A 15,541-nucleotide genomic window follows, 5' to 3' on the forward strand; every position below is an offset into this window, starting at 1 on the left:
GGATTTTTCTTTACTGCACCAACTGCAAAAGTAAAAAAAAAAAAAATAGGTTCATAGTTGGGCCATAAAAAGGAGGGGGGATTTGGAAAAAAAAAGTGGGTCGGGGAGTAAATGAAGTCTCATGTTTATTCTTTGCTGCATATGCATTGGTTGCAATACAGCAATTTTAACAATCCCAGTGTGTATCTTCATAAAACCACAGAATACCTCTGAAATGAACACACAGACATTCTGAACATTCTACAAACTTAAATGAAATCTTAAACACACCGTTTTGTTCCACAGTCACACTCGAATGCATAAGTTACACTCATTCATCTAGTAAATTAGGAGCACACATTGTCCCTGCTGCAAGAGTCCCCAGCCTTGCATTTCTTTTTCTTTTCTCTACAAGTACAAAGTGCCACATTCAAGCAGTTAATCATTCATATCACACGCACGCAAATTCAGAAACAATAAAACCACCATGAACAGAGTAGATTCCCCTGATGACTGCAAAACCCCTGATTCATCACTTCTTTGTGTTATTAACACAAAAACAAAGCACAGATATAAAGTTGAGGCGTAGATCCACTGGGTTAAGAATCAGCCCCTTTTTGCTCCTTGCACAAAAACCAGTGTGCTGAAATCCACTGATGTAGCATCCGCAGCTGCACAGACCAGTGCATGGTTTGGAGCTCTGCATGAAGTCCAGGCTCAGGGGCGGGTTAAACCTCAGGTTTGGCTTTCAGCACGAGTCTTATGGCCATCTCTTCCACCAAACAAGCTTCCGTTTAATAAGTGTCCTCTCGTCCTTCATGCACCGCTGCTGTAGTAGGATCTTTTCAGTCTAGCTGGAGATCGACAGAAGTCCGTTTTCATCGGCTGTATCAAGAATTCTGCATATAACTGGAGACTCAACCTGAAGAAAGAAACAAAACAAAAAGGTCAGTTACCTTTAGTGTTCCATTCGTCTCTGTTAAGACACACAGAAAGTCTAAAGTTACAGTCCTACTACCGTACTTGTTATTCATTTTCGTTGTGTTTAATGCCATTCACTGGTTAAGTGTGACTGCATAATTGACAGGCAGGAATTGAACCTCTTCCGAGGTCATCAGTGGCCGGTTTCAAAACCACATGCTGTATAACTACTATACTTTTTAGTTGTCGAGACCACTTTTTTGTGGTCTTAGTCTTGTCACGGTCTCGCCAGTCTCTGTACTTGGTCTTGTCTCGGATAATTGAGATGCCGTTGGACACCAAGGTGACAGAATCTTGTGATCATCCGTTCTTCCTCTTGTTAATGTACAGTTTTGTAAACTATTTGTATTTTGCATTTGATTTAATGCATGTTTTGGTGCATCTGCATGTGTCCGTATTAAATTACAGTATTGTGTTTATAATAGCCTTGTTTGACTAAATAGGATAGGATTCAACTTTAATAATCCCCAAAGGGGAAACTTCATTGCCAGCATGGCCACAACAAGACAACATAAAACGATCAACAATACACATTAACATCCACCTAGGGACAGCAGTGGATCAATACAACAAAAACCATATATAACCATAATAACCAGAAAATGACCCCCCAAAAAAGGTAGATAAAAGAAAAATAATACAAATCAATTTAAAAGTGCAATGTGCAAGACAAGTATAGCAGCAAATTAAACAGCTAAGAATATAGCTGCAATTAAAGGTGCACTGTACAAGAGAATATGGCAGCAAGTTATGACAGTCTAAGAGAGTGGCTGCAGTTTAAAGTGCAATTTGCAGTACAAGGGTTAATATAGCAGCAAGACATGACATCAGCAGTCCAAGTTAAAAAGTCTGGTTGCTCCAGGAACAAAGGACTTCCTAAATCTCTCTGTGGAGCATCTGGGCAAAAGAAGCCGTCTACTTCTGCTACTTCTTGAAAAAAAGCTGTACAGGGGATGATCATATTGGGACAGGATAACTCTATGGCATCATTTTGAATAATATTTGCATATTATTGTGATTGATTAAGCGTTAGGTCTATGCCATCTCAGTTAGTTCGTTTGTTCTGTTTATTTAGAACATGTATAAAAAACAAGAAAAAAGATAAGAAAACAAATACAAGTGGGCATTCCACCACATAAAGAAAAAAACAACAACATCAAAACACATATTTCAGTTACATGTTCGAAAAGGAGTGGGGGGAAGTATAAACTTATTTAATCCCACCCCCTTTCCACAACTAAACATAAATTATATGTCCGTATTTACTTTTTATACTATACACTAATTTGTATAAATATAAATCATTTTTACAAAAATAACCTGTTTAATACCAGATGTAAGCTCTATCATAAATATAATGTATATAATCAGTGATGGTGATATACAGTGTAATATGGCTACTATAATGGTAAAAAATGCTAGTTCAAGTCGATAATTGTGTGTATCTTTAAAATTCACGTTTCATCTACAAATTAAATACAATTTAAATCAGTAACCTTTACTATTCACTAGGCTTTTCTGAGGTGGAGGGGGTGTTGGAGGCTGGTTATTTTGTTAGGTGACTTTGGTACTAGTTATTGTCGTGTCAATCCTTAAAAGCACTAGTCAATCCTCCAATAGTGTAGAAATAGCGGTAGTGCAGTCGCCACACATATTTGATCTCAGTTAATTGAATAAAACATTTATAGTGAGTTGACACATAAGACATCCACTTCTCTGTGTTATTGTGCTCCAGTTGAATACAACCTCATATGTAAACTAAGCAGCTGAACCAGGATGGTGCTGCTGTTCTACAACTCACGCAAGATAACAAAATAACTAGGTTTTTTTTTTGGTCTGGGCCTTGAGATGAACTAGTCTTGGTCTTGTCCTGGTCTTGACTACAAGTCTAATAACTACTAGTACATCTATTTCCCCCAAAACCTAAGATGGAACACACAAACAGTTGCAAAAACATACAGGATATGAAACACACATAGATGTTGTACTACATCCACGACAGAACTTAGTTTGCAGCTGGCCAAGTTCACCCCCCATAATGCAATGGTCCACTACAGCATTGTTTACTTCCTCTTTCTAAACTGAAGCCAGCTAAAAATACTGTAGCACAAATAACAAGCTCATTACTACGACGGAGTATTAGGGCCAAACTAAGACAAAAAAAATTTGGAAATTACGAGAATAAAGTCATAATATAATGAGAATAAAGTCGTAAAATTACGAGAATAAAGTCGTAATGTTGTGAGAATAAAGTCGTAATAGAATAAAGTCGTAATATTATGAGAATAAAGTCGTAAAATTACGAGAATAAAGTCGTAACATTACGAGAATAAAGTCGTAATGTTGCGAGAATAAAGTCGTAATATTATGAGAATAAAGTCATAATATTATGTAATTTATGAGAACTCTAACAGGAAGAGCATCTTCTCCCTGTGTTAAAATGAGGAATATTGAGCATCTTGTGAAGTTATATTTACACCGTGTTCCAAATTATTATGCAAATTGTATTTAAGTGTCATAAAGATTACATTTTTTGTTTTTCAATTAAACTCATGGATGGTATTGTGTGTCAGGGCTCTTTGGATCACTGAAATCAATCTCAGACACCTGTGATAATTAGTCTGCCAGGTGAGCCTAATTAAGGAAAAACTACTTAAGAAGGGCGTTCCACATTATTAAGCAGATGACCATTTCCAAGCAACATGGGAAAGAAAAAGGATCCCTCTGCTGTCGAAAAGCGTGAAATAGTTCAATGCCTTGGACAAGGTATGAAGACCTTAGATATTTCACGAAAACTTAAGCGTGATCATCGTACTGTAAAGAGATTTGTGGCTGATTCAGAGCACACACGGGTTCGTGCAGATAAAGGCACAACGAGGAAGGTTTCTGCCAGACAAAAACATCGGATTAAGAGAGCAGCTGCTAAAATGCCATTACAAAGTAGCAAACAGATATTTGAAGCTGCTGGTGCCTCTGGAGTCCCACGAACATCAAGGTGTAGGATCCTCCAGAGTCTTGCAGTTATGCGTAAACCCTCTATTCGGCCACCCCTAAACAACGCTCACAAGCAGAAACGGCTGCAGTGGGCCCAGGAATACATGAAGACTAATTTTCAAACAGTCTTGTTCACTGATGAGTGCCGTGCAACCTTGGATGGTCCAGATGGATGGAGTAGTGGATGGTTGGTGGACGGCCACCATGTCCCAACAAGGCTGCGACGTCAGCAAGGAGGTGGCGGAGTCATGTTTTGGGCCGGAATCATGGGGAGAGAGCTGGTTGGCCCCTTTAGGGTCCCGGAAGGTGTGAAAATGACATCTGTAAAGTATGTGGAGTTTCTGACTGACCACTTTCTTCCATGGTACAAAAAGAAGAACCGTGCTTTCCGTAGCAAAATCATCTTCATGCATGACAATGCACCATCTCATGCTGCAAGGAATACCTCTGCATCATTGGCTGCTATGGGCATAAAAGGAGAGAAACTCATGGTGTGGCCCCCATCCTCCCCTGACCTCAACCCTATTGAGGACCTTTGGAGCATCCTCAAGCAAAAGATCTATGAGGGTGGGAGGCAGTTCACATCCAAACAGCAGCTCTGGGAGGCTATTCTGACATCCTGCAAAGAAATTCAAGCAGAAACTCTCCAAAAACTCACAAGGTCAATGGATGCAAGAATTGTGAAGCTGCTATCAAATAAAGGTTCCTATGTTAAAATGTAACTTGACCTGTTAAGATGTTTTTGATTTCAGTAAATATGACCTATGTCCTAATGCTGTAAATTCTAAAGATGAGCATTTCAGTTCATAACAACCTATAAAATGTTATAAAACTCTGTTGTGCGTAATAATTTGGAACAGTGCATTTTAAGTTTTTTATTTTTGAAAAATTCTGTTATCATTGGGAGGTTTGTTCAATAACATTCGAATTCATTAAACAATTGGTTGATGACTTGAAAATTATGCTGACTGTCATTTGCATCGACTATTTAGGAAAATCTGAGAAAAATATCATTTGCATAATAATTTGGAACACAGTGTATATATTTATAATATATTACAACTTTATTCTCGTAATATTACGACTTTATTCTCGTAATATTACGACTTTATTCTCGTAATATTATGACTTTATTCTCGTAATATTATGACTTTATTCTCATAATTTTACAACTTTATTCTCATTACATTATGACTTTATTCTCGTAATTTCCTTTTTTTGTTTTTTTGTTTGGCCCTAATACTTCGTCGTACATTACATTGTCATGTGGCTAATGTTACCGACAAGAATCCAAAGGCGGATCACAGAGACTCTATTCTATTTGATGCCTGGCCTCATGTTTCAGGCTTTATAAATGTGAACATCCGAGTGAAAATATCAATTTATCATCAATACTGGTGATTTAAAACAGTCAGGGAATAAAAGAAAGAAAGTGAAATATGACTCACTAACCCACTAAATTTGATAAAAACGACACATGACATTGAACTGTGCTCATCTGTTTGCCTTCGTAAAGGACGGTCCGGTGCATCATCTTCTAAAACTGATACTGAAGGACTTTAACTTTGCATTTAGGGAATGTGCCCGGCTCTTATCGTGGCTGCCACGTCCAGGTCATTTCCCTCAGTTAGGCAAAAAGAAGACTATTCCGCCAAACCCGAGGATTAAGGATAATCCTATTGACAGTGACCTTATTGACCGACACGAAGGAAAAGTAAGCGACGACCCACGTGACCACGCTGGCTGTCAAGATAATGGCTCCACGGGAAGTGAATCGCCTCGCCACTCGCTCGACAGCCAGGTTCAGATTCACTCACTACCCACTACATAGCGGGCTACATAGGGAACTGACCATTCTGTAGTACTCTCTGAATGAATAGTGACATTTTGTAATTCAAAATCAATGGTCACTAACAGGCCAAAGGTGTAGCTTCAAGTATTGATGGAATAAAAAATGAAAAATGGCACAAATAGCTGCTTAGGTAATTTGCAATTCTAAGTAAATGACTGGAGTAGTGGCTGAAAGTGCTCCTTTATTATGATGAGAGCACCACATCACCCTCTACATACACAAGTAGCCAGTATAACGCAGTGCACGTCGCGTCTAAAATCACACACTGCTGCTGAGCATTTCTGTTGTTTAAACATTTCAGTGACTGTGGCTTCGAGTAAACTTACCCCAAGAATGTACTGACAAGTCTGAGGCTCCAGCATGTAGACTGTGACAGCGTGGGGGGACTCTGACTCCTTACATCTGACACAGACCAGAGAAATCATAGGAGTGAGTCGAATGTTTAGCCGTGATGTTGCTCACGCTGACATTTCAGAGGGCTATTATTCCCGCTCCGCTGCCCCTTCGCCATTCACTTACTTCAGCTTGACAATGACCTGTCTGGGCTTCCCCGTCAGATCACACATATCCCCGTGACCATAAAAATGGGAAACCAACCTGTCAAGGCACAAAGAAAAGTCAGAGGGAGAAAAAAAAAAAAAAAAAAAAACTGAATTCTGGTTCAAATCAGATTAAAGGGGACCTATTATGGCATCTAATACCTATTTTAAACAGGGATTGAATGTCTTAAAAACAAGCTTTTGATTGTTTTTGCTAAATAAATTAGAAATTCAGCCTCTGAGCCATGTCTTTATCATCCCAGTTTCTAACCTCCTTCTCAGAATCAGAAATCAGAATCAGAAAAAGGTTTATTGCCAAGTTTGATAGACACACACAAGGAATTTGTTGTGGTTATTGGTGCAATACAATACAAATATAAAAGCAAATATATAAGAGAGAAAAAGTATAAGCAAAAATAAGCAAAAATGTACGATATGTATGCAGGATTCTGAGTGGGCGAGGCTATGATAATGAGGCTCTGTGCTGATTGGCTGCCTGAATGACGCGATACACCGCTACGAAAAATGGCGGAAGCTCCGCCATTTTAAGTTGTGGCCGTGGTTTCACGTATCGGAGGCCAACCTATGTAAATCGTAACGACGGGAGCAGAATCTTATTGGCTCGTAGATCCACATCACACTGGATGGCTCATCCGGGCGGCTGTACAGACACTGCAGAATTTAGTTGCTTTCCTCCTTCTCTGAGTTGGCAGGCTGAGGGGAGACCACTTTATACATGTTAAAGCAAGAGAAAACGTGATTTTCATAATAGGTCCCCTTTAAGAAGTATGAATGTCCTACTTGACTTTCTGCACTCCGTCATCTTTGAGCTGGAACGAGCGGGCGACATTCTTCTTGGCCCAGTCAGTGTGCTCCCCTGCGTTCCAGTTCCCCACCACCACGATGTTCTTCCCTTGCTCCTTGTCCTGGGACAACAGGGGACATTTTAGGGACGCTACAAATTTTCTCTCCAACTGTGAGAAGGTACTGTGTCCAAGTGGCATGCAGGTGATTCTTACGTCGTGGTACTGATGGACGTGCTTCCCATAACAGAACTCGTACTTCCACCAACCCACCCCCTGGAAACACAAACAGTCAGATCAATACGACCGGATACTTCCTGAAATAATACTGATGATGGTACAAGCAAACCAACGCCACTCACTCCGTGCAAGCAGTACGAGCCACTGAGGAACTCCTTGATCAGCTGGTCGTCCGTCAAGCGGGAGATGTGAGTGGTGCCGACGGTGACCTGGGCCTGCCCTCCAACCGTCATGGGTCTGTGAGTGGAGGTGAAGGATTCCTCCCTGACCGGCGCCGCCGCCGCCTCCTCCTGAGATGTGTCAAAGGGACACGTGAGCCGCGCGTCATTTAGTTTTAGTTTAGTTTATTTCGGTCATGACATCACAAAAAAATAATAAAAATAAGACAAACATCAAAATAGCTTTTACAGAATTAAAAATAAAATAAAAATGACAACAAGGAAACGAATACACCGTTCAAAGAAAACATTACAAAAAAGTTTCCAATATACAAATAAACAGATAACATCTAGACCGAAAAAGGTGTAGGCTGAAACAAAGCTTATTCATTGCCTACCCTCAAAAGGATTATTTAAAGTAATTAAATAAAAGCAAGAAGTAAGAGATAAGACTGCCAGTAAAACAAATTGCCTCCATGGGGATAACAAAGATTGCTCGAAAAATAAGAAAGAAAAAAAAGGTGCAGTCTACATGTTTCCTTCATCCTTGAATAATCAAATCAAATCACCAATTAAATGAATACCCAAATCAACATAGTAAGCATCACCACTCATTACTTTGGTATAGAGAAATCATCCTTCTTTTCAATGTTTTTTTAAATAAGGTTAAGGTTCTACTTGATTTCAAATCCCTCTCCAACTTATTCCACTGCTGCCACTGTAGCATCTCAGTTTGGTGTTGGTTCTGATTTTTGATTTCCTGTATCTGCTCTCCCCTCTGAGGTTGTAATGGCTTTGTCTTAAATTAAACACGTTTTGGATCCAGTCTGGCAGCATGTTCTTGTTGATTTTGAACATACTCTGTGCAGTTTTGAAGTCCACCAGTTCATTGAATTTCACACGTGTAACATGCCACCTCTCTGTCACAGTCTCACCTCTCTGGTGTCGGCGGTGGAGCTGCTGAAAGGCGGCTTCAGCTGCTCTTCCTGCTCCTTGTCCAGTTGAGAAAGCCGCTGAGGCCGCAGAGGGGATCCAGCCATCGCCTGGCAGAAGATGGCATTCACCGGGGAGGACTTGAACCTGCAAAAGATACGTGCCAGCTTTGGAAACAGTCCCATAAAAGCAAACGTTTCAATTTATAAAAACTGAGAGCAAAACTCAAAATCTTACCAGGAATATTTGTCTTATTTCTAAAAAAAAAAATCTCATTACACTTAAAACAAGAGTCATTACCAGAAAAATAACTTGTTATTTGACAATTTTCACCTGTTTCAAGTAAATTTTCACTTGAAATAAGTAGAAAAATCGGCCATTGGGACAAGATTTATCTTCTTATTACAAGCAAAAAAATCTTGTTCCACTGGCAGATTTTTCTACTTATTTTGAGTGAAAATCTACTTGAAACAGGTGAAAATTGTTGTTTTTTTTCCAGTGATGAGTCTTGATTTAAGTTATTTTGCATAGAGACAAACAGGCGCATTATAAACATTTATGTCGCCGACGGTGTATCCGAAGTCAAATTCCCTGTTTGATGTATTCAAACCCTGTCATTAAATTCTGATTTTGATTCTGATTTTAACTAGAAATAAGACAAATATTCAAGACTTTGAGTGTTTGCAGTGAATGACTTTAAACAGCTATTCTTTTGGAGAACTGCGGTGCTTTGACGGATCTACCTGTACTTGGGGTGGGCACACAGCAGCGGGGTCAACACCACCACCTCGTATTCACACGTGGTCACCTCCGCCACAGACAGGATCTCATGCTTGGCCTCTGGGTGGCAGACGTACAGCACGGACGTGGAGCGAGGTTTGTTCTGTTTCAGGACGCAGGGCGTCCCGTTCCCCATGTCCAGTGAGTAGTAAGGGGTCAGCTGGCCCTCGATGTTCTTAGTGGACACCTAAGCACCCAGAGGTGAGAAAACATGAGAATCAAACAGCTCGTGCAGCAGTCCTGGCTGCATGCTCAGGTTTCCGTGTTGTACTTACTTCCATTTCTGATTCTGCTTCGGCATTTTCTCTCTCTTTAGACAAAAACAACTTGATTAAGAACCAAATCGTATACATACATTGTGCGATAAAATAAAATCCCAAAGAAACTTGCCTGTCTCTGCTGATTGGCTCCTCTGTGCCATATCCCCCAGGACGTACTCTTGAACGCTCATTTTCTGTTGAAACACACGTGTTTACTTTTGGTTCGTACTGAAAGAAGTGCCGGCTTCTTTGTCACGTCATTTTAATCTGCTGAACACACAGACCTGGCCGGTCTCCTTCTCTTCATGATATTGTCTCACATGCTTCCCGTGGCAAACCTCGTACGTCCAGTAAGACTCAATCTGAAGTTTTAATGGAGAAAAAGTTAGGAGCAAACTTTGCAGTTTTCCAAACACTGTCTGCATGAAAGCAGAGGGACAGGTTTGCAGTCACGGTCTGCCAGTGTTGCATAAGATCAAACCGAAAAACACAACTGAAACTGGTTTCAGTTTCAGTTCTCACAGAAATCATCTGAAAGCTGAAACATCTCACCCTGTAGGAGCAGCTGCTTCGTTTGAACAGCGGCTCGAGCAGTTTGCCTGGACTGGGTCCACCGTACAGCTTATCGTCACCCTAAGACACCAGGAGACAAAAAAACACACGCTAAAAAGAGAATACTCTAATGGGGAGGGAGAGAAGCTGTGAATATGTTTTCAAACCATATTAATGCATTCATACAGCATTTTCTTCCCTGCGTTTTTTTGTATTTTTCAGTTAACAACAACAAAAAAAGCAATGAAATAATATTTTTATTGCTTCACAGTAGCAAAATAAATGTGTAAAATTGAGTCAAGCGAGATAAAAGATCAGATAAACAGAAGTTAATGGACGACTATGATGGATATGAACGCTGATCAAAACTCCAGAAATGGGGCTGAAATTGAAGCTAAACTACTGAAAGAAAGAAAAATGCCCGAAAAATTAATGTAAAATACAAAACAAAATCAAAAATAAGGTAGCACTCATGTGCAAGATAAGATTGAAAGGGCAGAGCTGTGACTCATCTGTTGTAAGATGATCATCATAACACGTGTGTTCAGTTGGACCAAGTATGTTTAGGTATGTTTATATAAACCAGGATAACGACTTCCATCAATGTTAACTCTTGCAGTTAAAAAAAGAAAAAAAAAAGCTGAAAAAAGAATTTCTAAATAGATTTCTCATAAAATGTGCTCTGATCTTTACTTAATATGGTGTAAGAGTTGATTTTTTTTTTCAAAAACACAGAACATCTTCGAAAACCTCTAAGGAAACTGTGAGAAAGCAGGTTATTAGATAAAAATTTGTAATTAATCAGTGTAACATGCAAACTTTTGTAAATCAAATCCACAGAAATGACTAAGCCAGTCACTGAGTGGGAGTAAAAGACCCTGATGGGTTTGAACTGGCTATTCAAACGAGCTGCATGTGAACAGTTTGTATTGTTCATATATTTCAACCTCATACCAATCATTTATTCATGTTTCAAACTATTGAATGCTTAAGTTTTTGGCAGACCCCCTTTTAGCAGCGACAGTCTCTTCCTGTCAGCACTTAGGAAATTTACAAGGTGCTGGGGATGACTTCTGGACTTTTAATTGAAACAAAACTGTTCCAGATCACAGTTCATTTTAGGAGAACTGGACCGAACAGCTTTCTGACATTTCAAAACATGAACTTTCATCCTTTACAACCATTCATTTGTGCACCTTCACTCTTTGACTTGTGTAATTACTGGACATTTCCTACGTGTCAACACATGGATCACCGCTGGAGCTTCCGCCAGTAAAACTAACTGCAGTTATTGTGAGCTGTAATTGTGGGAAAGTATCCAGGTGATGATGCAGCTTCTCTGTGAGCTTCAGGACAAAAACAGTCCTGCAACTGGCTCTGCAACAAGTTATGCTTTGGTCTCCTGCCCACAGAGCTTTATCCTGCAAGCGTCATGGAAGACCAGGACAGTCCTGAGCATGTTGTGGTCTGTGGTCCTTTATCAACCCCTTTCTCTTCTCTGTATCCCTCCTGTTTTACTTGCATTAAAAAGTAGGCCTGTGTTGAAAAAATCGATTTCCCAATTCTAAATCGATTCTAATATTAATTCCTAAAAATCGATTCATTTTTTTTTGGTTTTTGGTTTTATTTTTTATGTATTTTTTTTTTCATCATAACATTACAACTTTTGGTTATTTTTTTGTTTATCCCCAAAAAAGGAATGTTTTGTTGGACACGAGAATAACTGGTGCCATGTTTTTGCCTTTAAATATGTTTAAAGGTATGAAAACATTAAAGTGTTGGGTTATAATTGCATAAATTGTCTTGGGGTTACATTTGCAAAAAATGCTAAAAACCAAATGCTCAAAAATTAAAAACCAAAATAGACCGAAAATGGAACAAATAAAAACGGAATGTGGGAAAAAATAAAACCGATTTCATCCGTCTCTGTTCCCTCCCTGGATCTGTTTGGTAATTCTGACCCACATGATGTTTCTGAAAGCAGTTCTATCAGCATTCTGGGAGCTGATTGGTCCTTACAGCATCATTAGCTGACAATACTTGCTGTTTAATCTCAATATAATACTAGTAGTAATATTTTGCATAACTACAGTCATATAATTCATGCAACAGCTCAAAACACAACCCAAATCAATATCGTAATCAAATCGAATCTAATCAAATCTTGATAATCGATTCTGAATCTTAAGAATCGGAATCGAATCGATTCTTGACATTTGAATCGATCCCCAGCCCTAAAAGCATTTATCTGCAGCAAGAGCCTGATCGGAGTCATGATATCAATTGTAACACCTAACTTTCTTCAAGAGAAATCATCGTTTTGGTATTTTGAAGATTAAAGCAAATGCTATAAATAATGAATCCAGAAATCCAGTGATTCTCACCTCATCTCCAGTTGCCACAGAAGGCAGCATGCATTTGTACTTCTCTTTCTCTGTTGTTGTCATAATCACGAAGTCCTCTTCTTTGTAAAGTACACCTGTATTAGGCTGTAAAGCAGAGATTAAAAAACAAATGTAAGCGAGGAAACCGAGGACAGCGTGGAGTCATCTCATTAAGGCTGATTTATGGTTCCGCGTTACACCAACGCAGAGCCTACGGCGTAGGGTACGCGGCAACGCCGTAACCCTACGGCGTAGGCTCTGCGTCGCTTTAACGCTAAACCATAATTCAGGCATTATAGAGATGACAGCAACGGCCGTGCATGCCACAATAAACGTGTCATTAAAGCACCATTTGTACCAGCGTGAACTCAGATCCCGGCCAGCTGATTTTGAAGGGGATTTCGTCTGTGAAGGAGGGATATCCCCCCCTGTTCGCGGACACGCAGCTGCAGACCTCCAGCAGCCCCCCGAGCAGCAGCAGCAGCAGCCCGGCCATGGCCTCTCCTGTGCGGCTGCGCAGCCTCCGGCAGCCCGCTCCTTCAGCACGGTGCAGACAAGTACGCTGCCTCCCGGACACATTCACTAAAACTAGAAAAAAAGGTGGGATGATGTCCGGGTTGACGGTTGACGGACTTCAGGTGCGGAGCGTCAGTGCAGCTGTAAACACAGGAAGTGACTGTTCGGCTGCCACGTCGTTTTCCGGCGCGTCGCCGGGTTGCAGCGACAGCTGCGCCCCCTGGCGGCCACTGCGGGGGTTGCAGCTGCGCTTTGTTAACCCTTGTGCTGTCTTTGGGTCAAAATGACCCAATTCTTCTATCCTTTTTTCCTTCTGCCATGCTCTCTCCTTCCTTCTTCTTTTCCTCCCCTTTTACCCTCCTTTACTCCTTTTTCTTCCTACCTCCCTTTCGTAATTCGTTCCTTTATTACCTTCTTTGCTTTTCCTTCCTTCTTTCCTTATTTTATCCATTCCTTCCTTCTTCCCTCCCTTCTTTCTTTCCTTTTCTCCATTCCTTCCTCCTTCCCTTCTTTCCTTTCTTTCTCCCTTTCTTCCATCTTTTCTCCCTTCCTTACTCCCTTTCCTCCTTCCTTCCTTCCTTCCTTCCTTCCTTCCTTCCTTCCTTCCTTCCTTCCTTCCTTCCTTCCTTCCTTCCTTCCTTCCTTCCTTCCTTCCTCCGTTCCATCTTTTCTCCCTTCCTTACTCCCTTTCCTACTTCCTTCCTTCCTTCCTTCCTTCCTTCCTTCCTTCCTTCCTTCCTTCCTTCCTTCCTTCCTTCCTTCCTTCCTCCCTTCCTTCCTTCCTTCCTTCCTTCCTTCCTTCCTTCCTTCCATCCTTCCTTCCCTCCTTCCCTCTTTTCTCCCTTTCTTCCTTCTTTCCTCCCTTCCATCTTTTCTCCCTTCCTTACTCCCTTTCCTACTTCCTTCCTTCCTTCCTTCCTTCCCTCCTTCCCTCTTTTCTCCCTTCTTTCCTTTCTTTCTCCCTTTCTTCCATCTTTTCTCCCTTCCTTACTCCCTTTCCTACTTCCTTCCTTCTTTTCTCCGTTCCATCTTTTCTCCCTTCCTTACTCCGTTTCCTCCTTCCTTCCTTCCTTCCTTCCCTCCCTCCTTCCTTCCTTCCTTCCTTCCTTCCTTCCTTCCTTCCTTCCTTCCTTCCTTCCTTCCTTCCTTCCTTCCTTCCTTCCTTCCTTCCTTCCTTCCTTCTTTCCTTCTTTCCTCCCTTCCATCTTTTCTCCCTTCCTTACTCCGTTTCCTTCCTTCCTTCCTTCCTTCCTTCCTTCCTTCCTTCCTTCCTTCCTTCCTTCCTTCCTTCCTTCCTTCCTTCCTTCCTTCTTTCCTCCCTTCCATCTTTTCTCCCTTCCTTACTCCCTTTCCTACTTCCTTCCTTCTTTTCTCATTTCTTCCTTCCTTCCTTCTTTCCTTCATTCCTTCTTTTCTCCCTTCACCCTCCCTTGACCCAAAGACAGCACAAGGGTTAAGGAGGAATAACTTTCCCTCGTAGTCCATGGGCCAGAGCCCAACATTTCACTTGTCAGTTCATGAAGTTACCCACCCCCTTCAGAAAATTACATTTTAGATGCTGCTGCATATCCTGGTTTAGACTCATGTACAGGATATCTGTCAATGTGTCACAATATTGTCTTTGGTATCATTTTAAAAGGGACCTTTAAAGCATTCATTCAAGCTAAGATGTGATACATTTCTTGAATCCTTATGGTCCTGTGAGTATTCCAGTTTTTGTAATTTGTGTCTCTGTTGTTCCTAGTTGACACAGGGATAAAAGATAGTATTACTTTTAGGCGAAAATTGTTTAAAAATGTGCATTGTTTATAGTTTAAAGAGCTGCAGTGACCTCTATGTTGGTCAGAAAGATTCACATCTTAGCTTGAATGAAAGCTTAAAAGGTCCCCTTTAAAATGATACCAAACACAATATTGTGAAACATTGACAGATATCCTACATGAGTCTAAACCAGGATATGCACCAGCATCTAAAATGTAATTTTCTGAACTTCATGAGCTGAAAACTATGATACAGCTGCCACTCAGGAAGGGTTATCATACCAAAATATCCTCTATAGACATAGATATTTTCAAAAATTATAATCAAGTTTTGTCACCTTGAGTGGTGCTGATATCTGGTCTGGCCCATGGAGTATTCGTGGGTAAAGTAAGGCAAGGCAAGGCAAGTTTATTTATATAGCCCTATTCAACACAAGGTAATTCAAAGTGTTTTACATCAACATTAAAAGCGGCAAGACACAATTAAACAGTAAATAACAAATAAAATGAGATACAATTATGAGAAAAGAAGGTAAAATAATAAAAAGCAAGAGTATTTGATTTAAGAGTATGCTTAAATACTAAATAAATGAAATAAAATGATAAGAAAAGAGGTAAAATAATAAAAAGCACAAGTTGTTAAAAATAAGGGCAGTAGTGTACAGCAGGTAAGTATTTAATTTAAGAGTACGCTTCAGTAAACTAATGTTTTTAGCCCTGATTTAAAGGAGCTGACAGTTGGAGCAGACCTCAGGTCTACAGGAAGTTTGTTCCACCGGTGAGGAGCAGAATAACTGAACGCTGCCTCAC

The 15,541-nt window shown here is 40.3% G+C and overlaps 1 protein-coding gene across 2 annotated transcripts; it reads right to left on the minus strand.

Moving 5' to 3' along the window:
- Positions 1-108: 108 nt before the first annotated feature.
- erlec1 (endoplasmic reticulum lectin 1) lies at positions 109-13,125 on the minus strand. 2 transcript variants are annotated; one of them, XM_061744658.1, is made up of 14 exons: positions 12,814-13,125; positions 12,456-12,560; positions 10,072-10,152; positions 9,804-9,881; positions 9,650-9,713; positions 9,535-9,569; positions 9,223-9,446; positions 8,482-8,626; positions 7,511-7,678; positions 7,365-7,424; positions 7,147-7,271; positions 6,326-6,403; positions 6,133-6,208; positions 109-901 (listed from the first exon to the last, which is right to left on the minus strand). In XM_061744658.1, exons 1-14 carry the CDS (start codon positions 12,949-12,951, stop codon positions 830-832), a joined length of 1,449 nt encoding a protein of 482 aa, XP_061600642.1. In that variant the 5' UTR covers positions 12,952-13,125; the 3' UTR covers positions 109-829. The 2 variants fall into 2 exon arrangements, with proteins under 2 accessions (XP_061600642.1, XP_061600641.1); XM_061744657.1 differs by having other exon boundaries at positions 12,805-13,125.
- Positions 13,126-15,541: the final 2,416 nt, after the last annotated feature.

This window comes from Cololabis saira, chromosome 17 (genome assembly GCF_033807715.1).
Source record: "Cololabis saira isolate AMF1-May2022 chromosome 17, fColSai1.1, whole genome shotgun sequence".
NCBI lineage: Eukaryota > Metazoa > Chordata > Actinopteri > Beloniformes > Belonidae > Cololabis > Cololabis saira.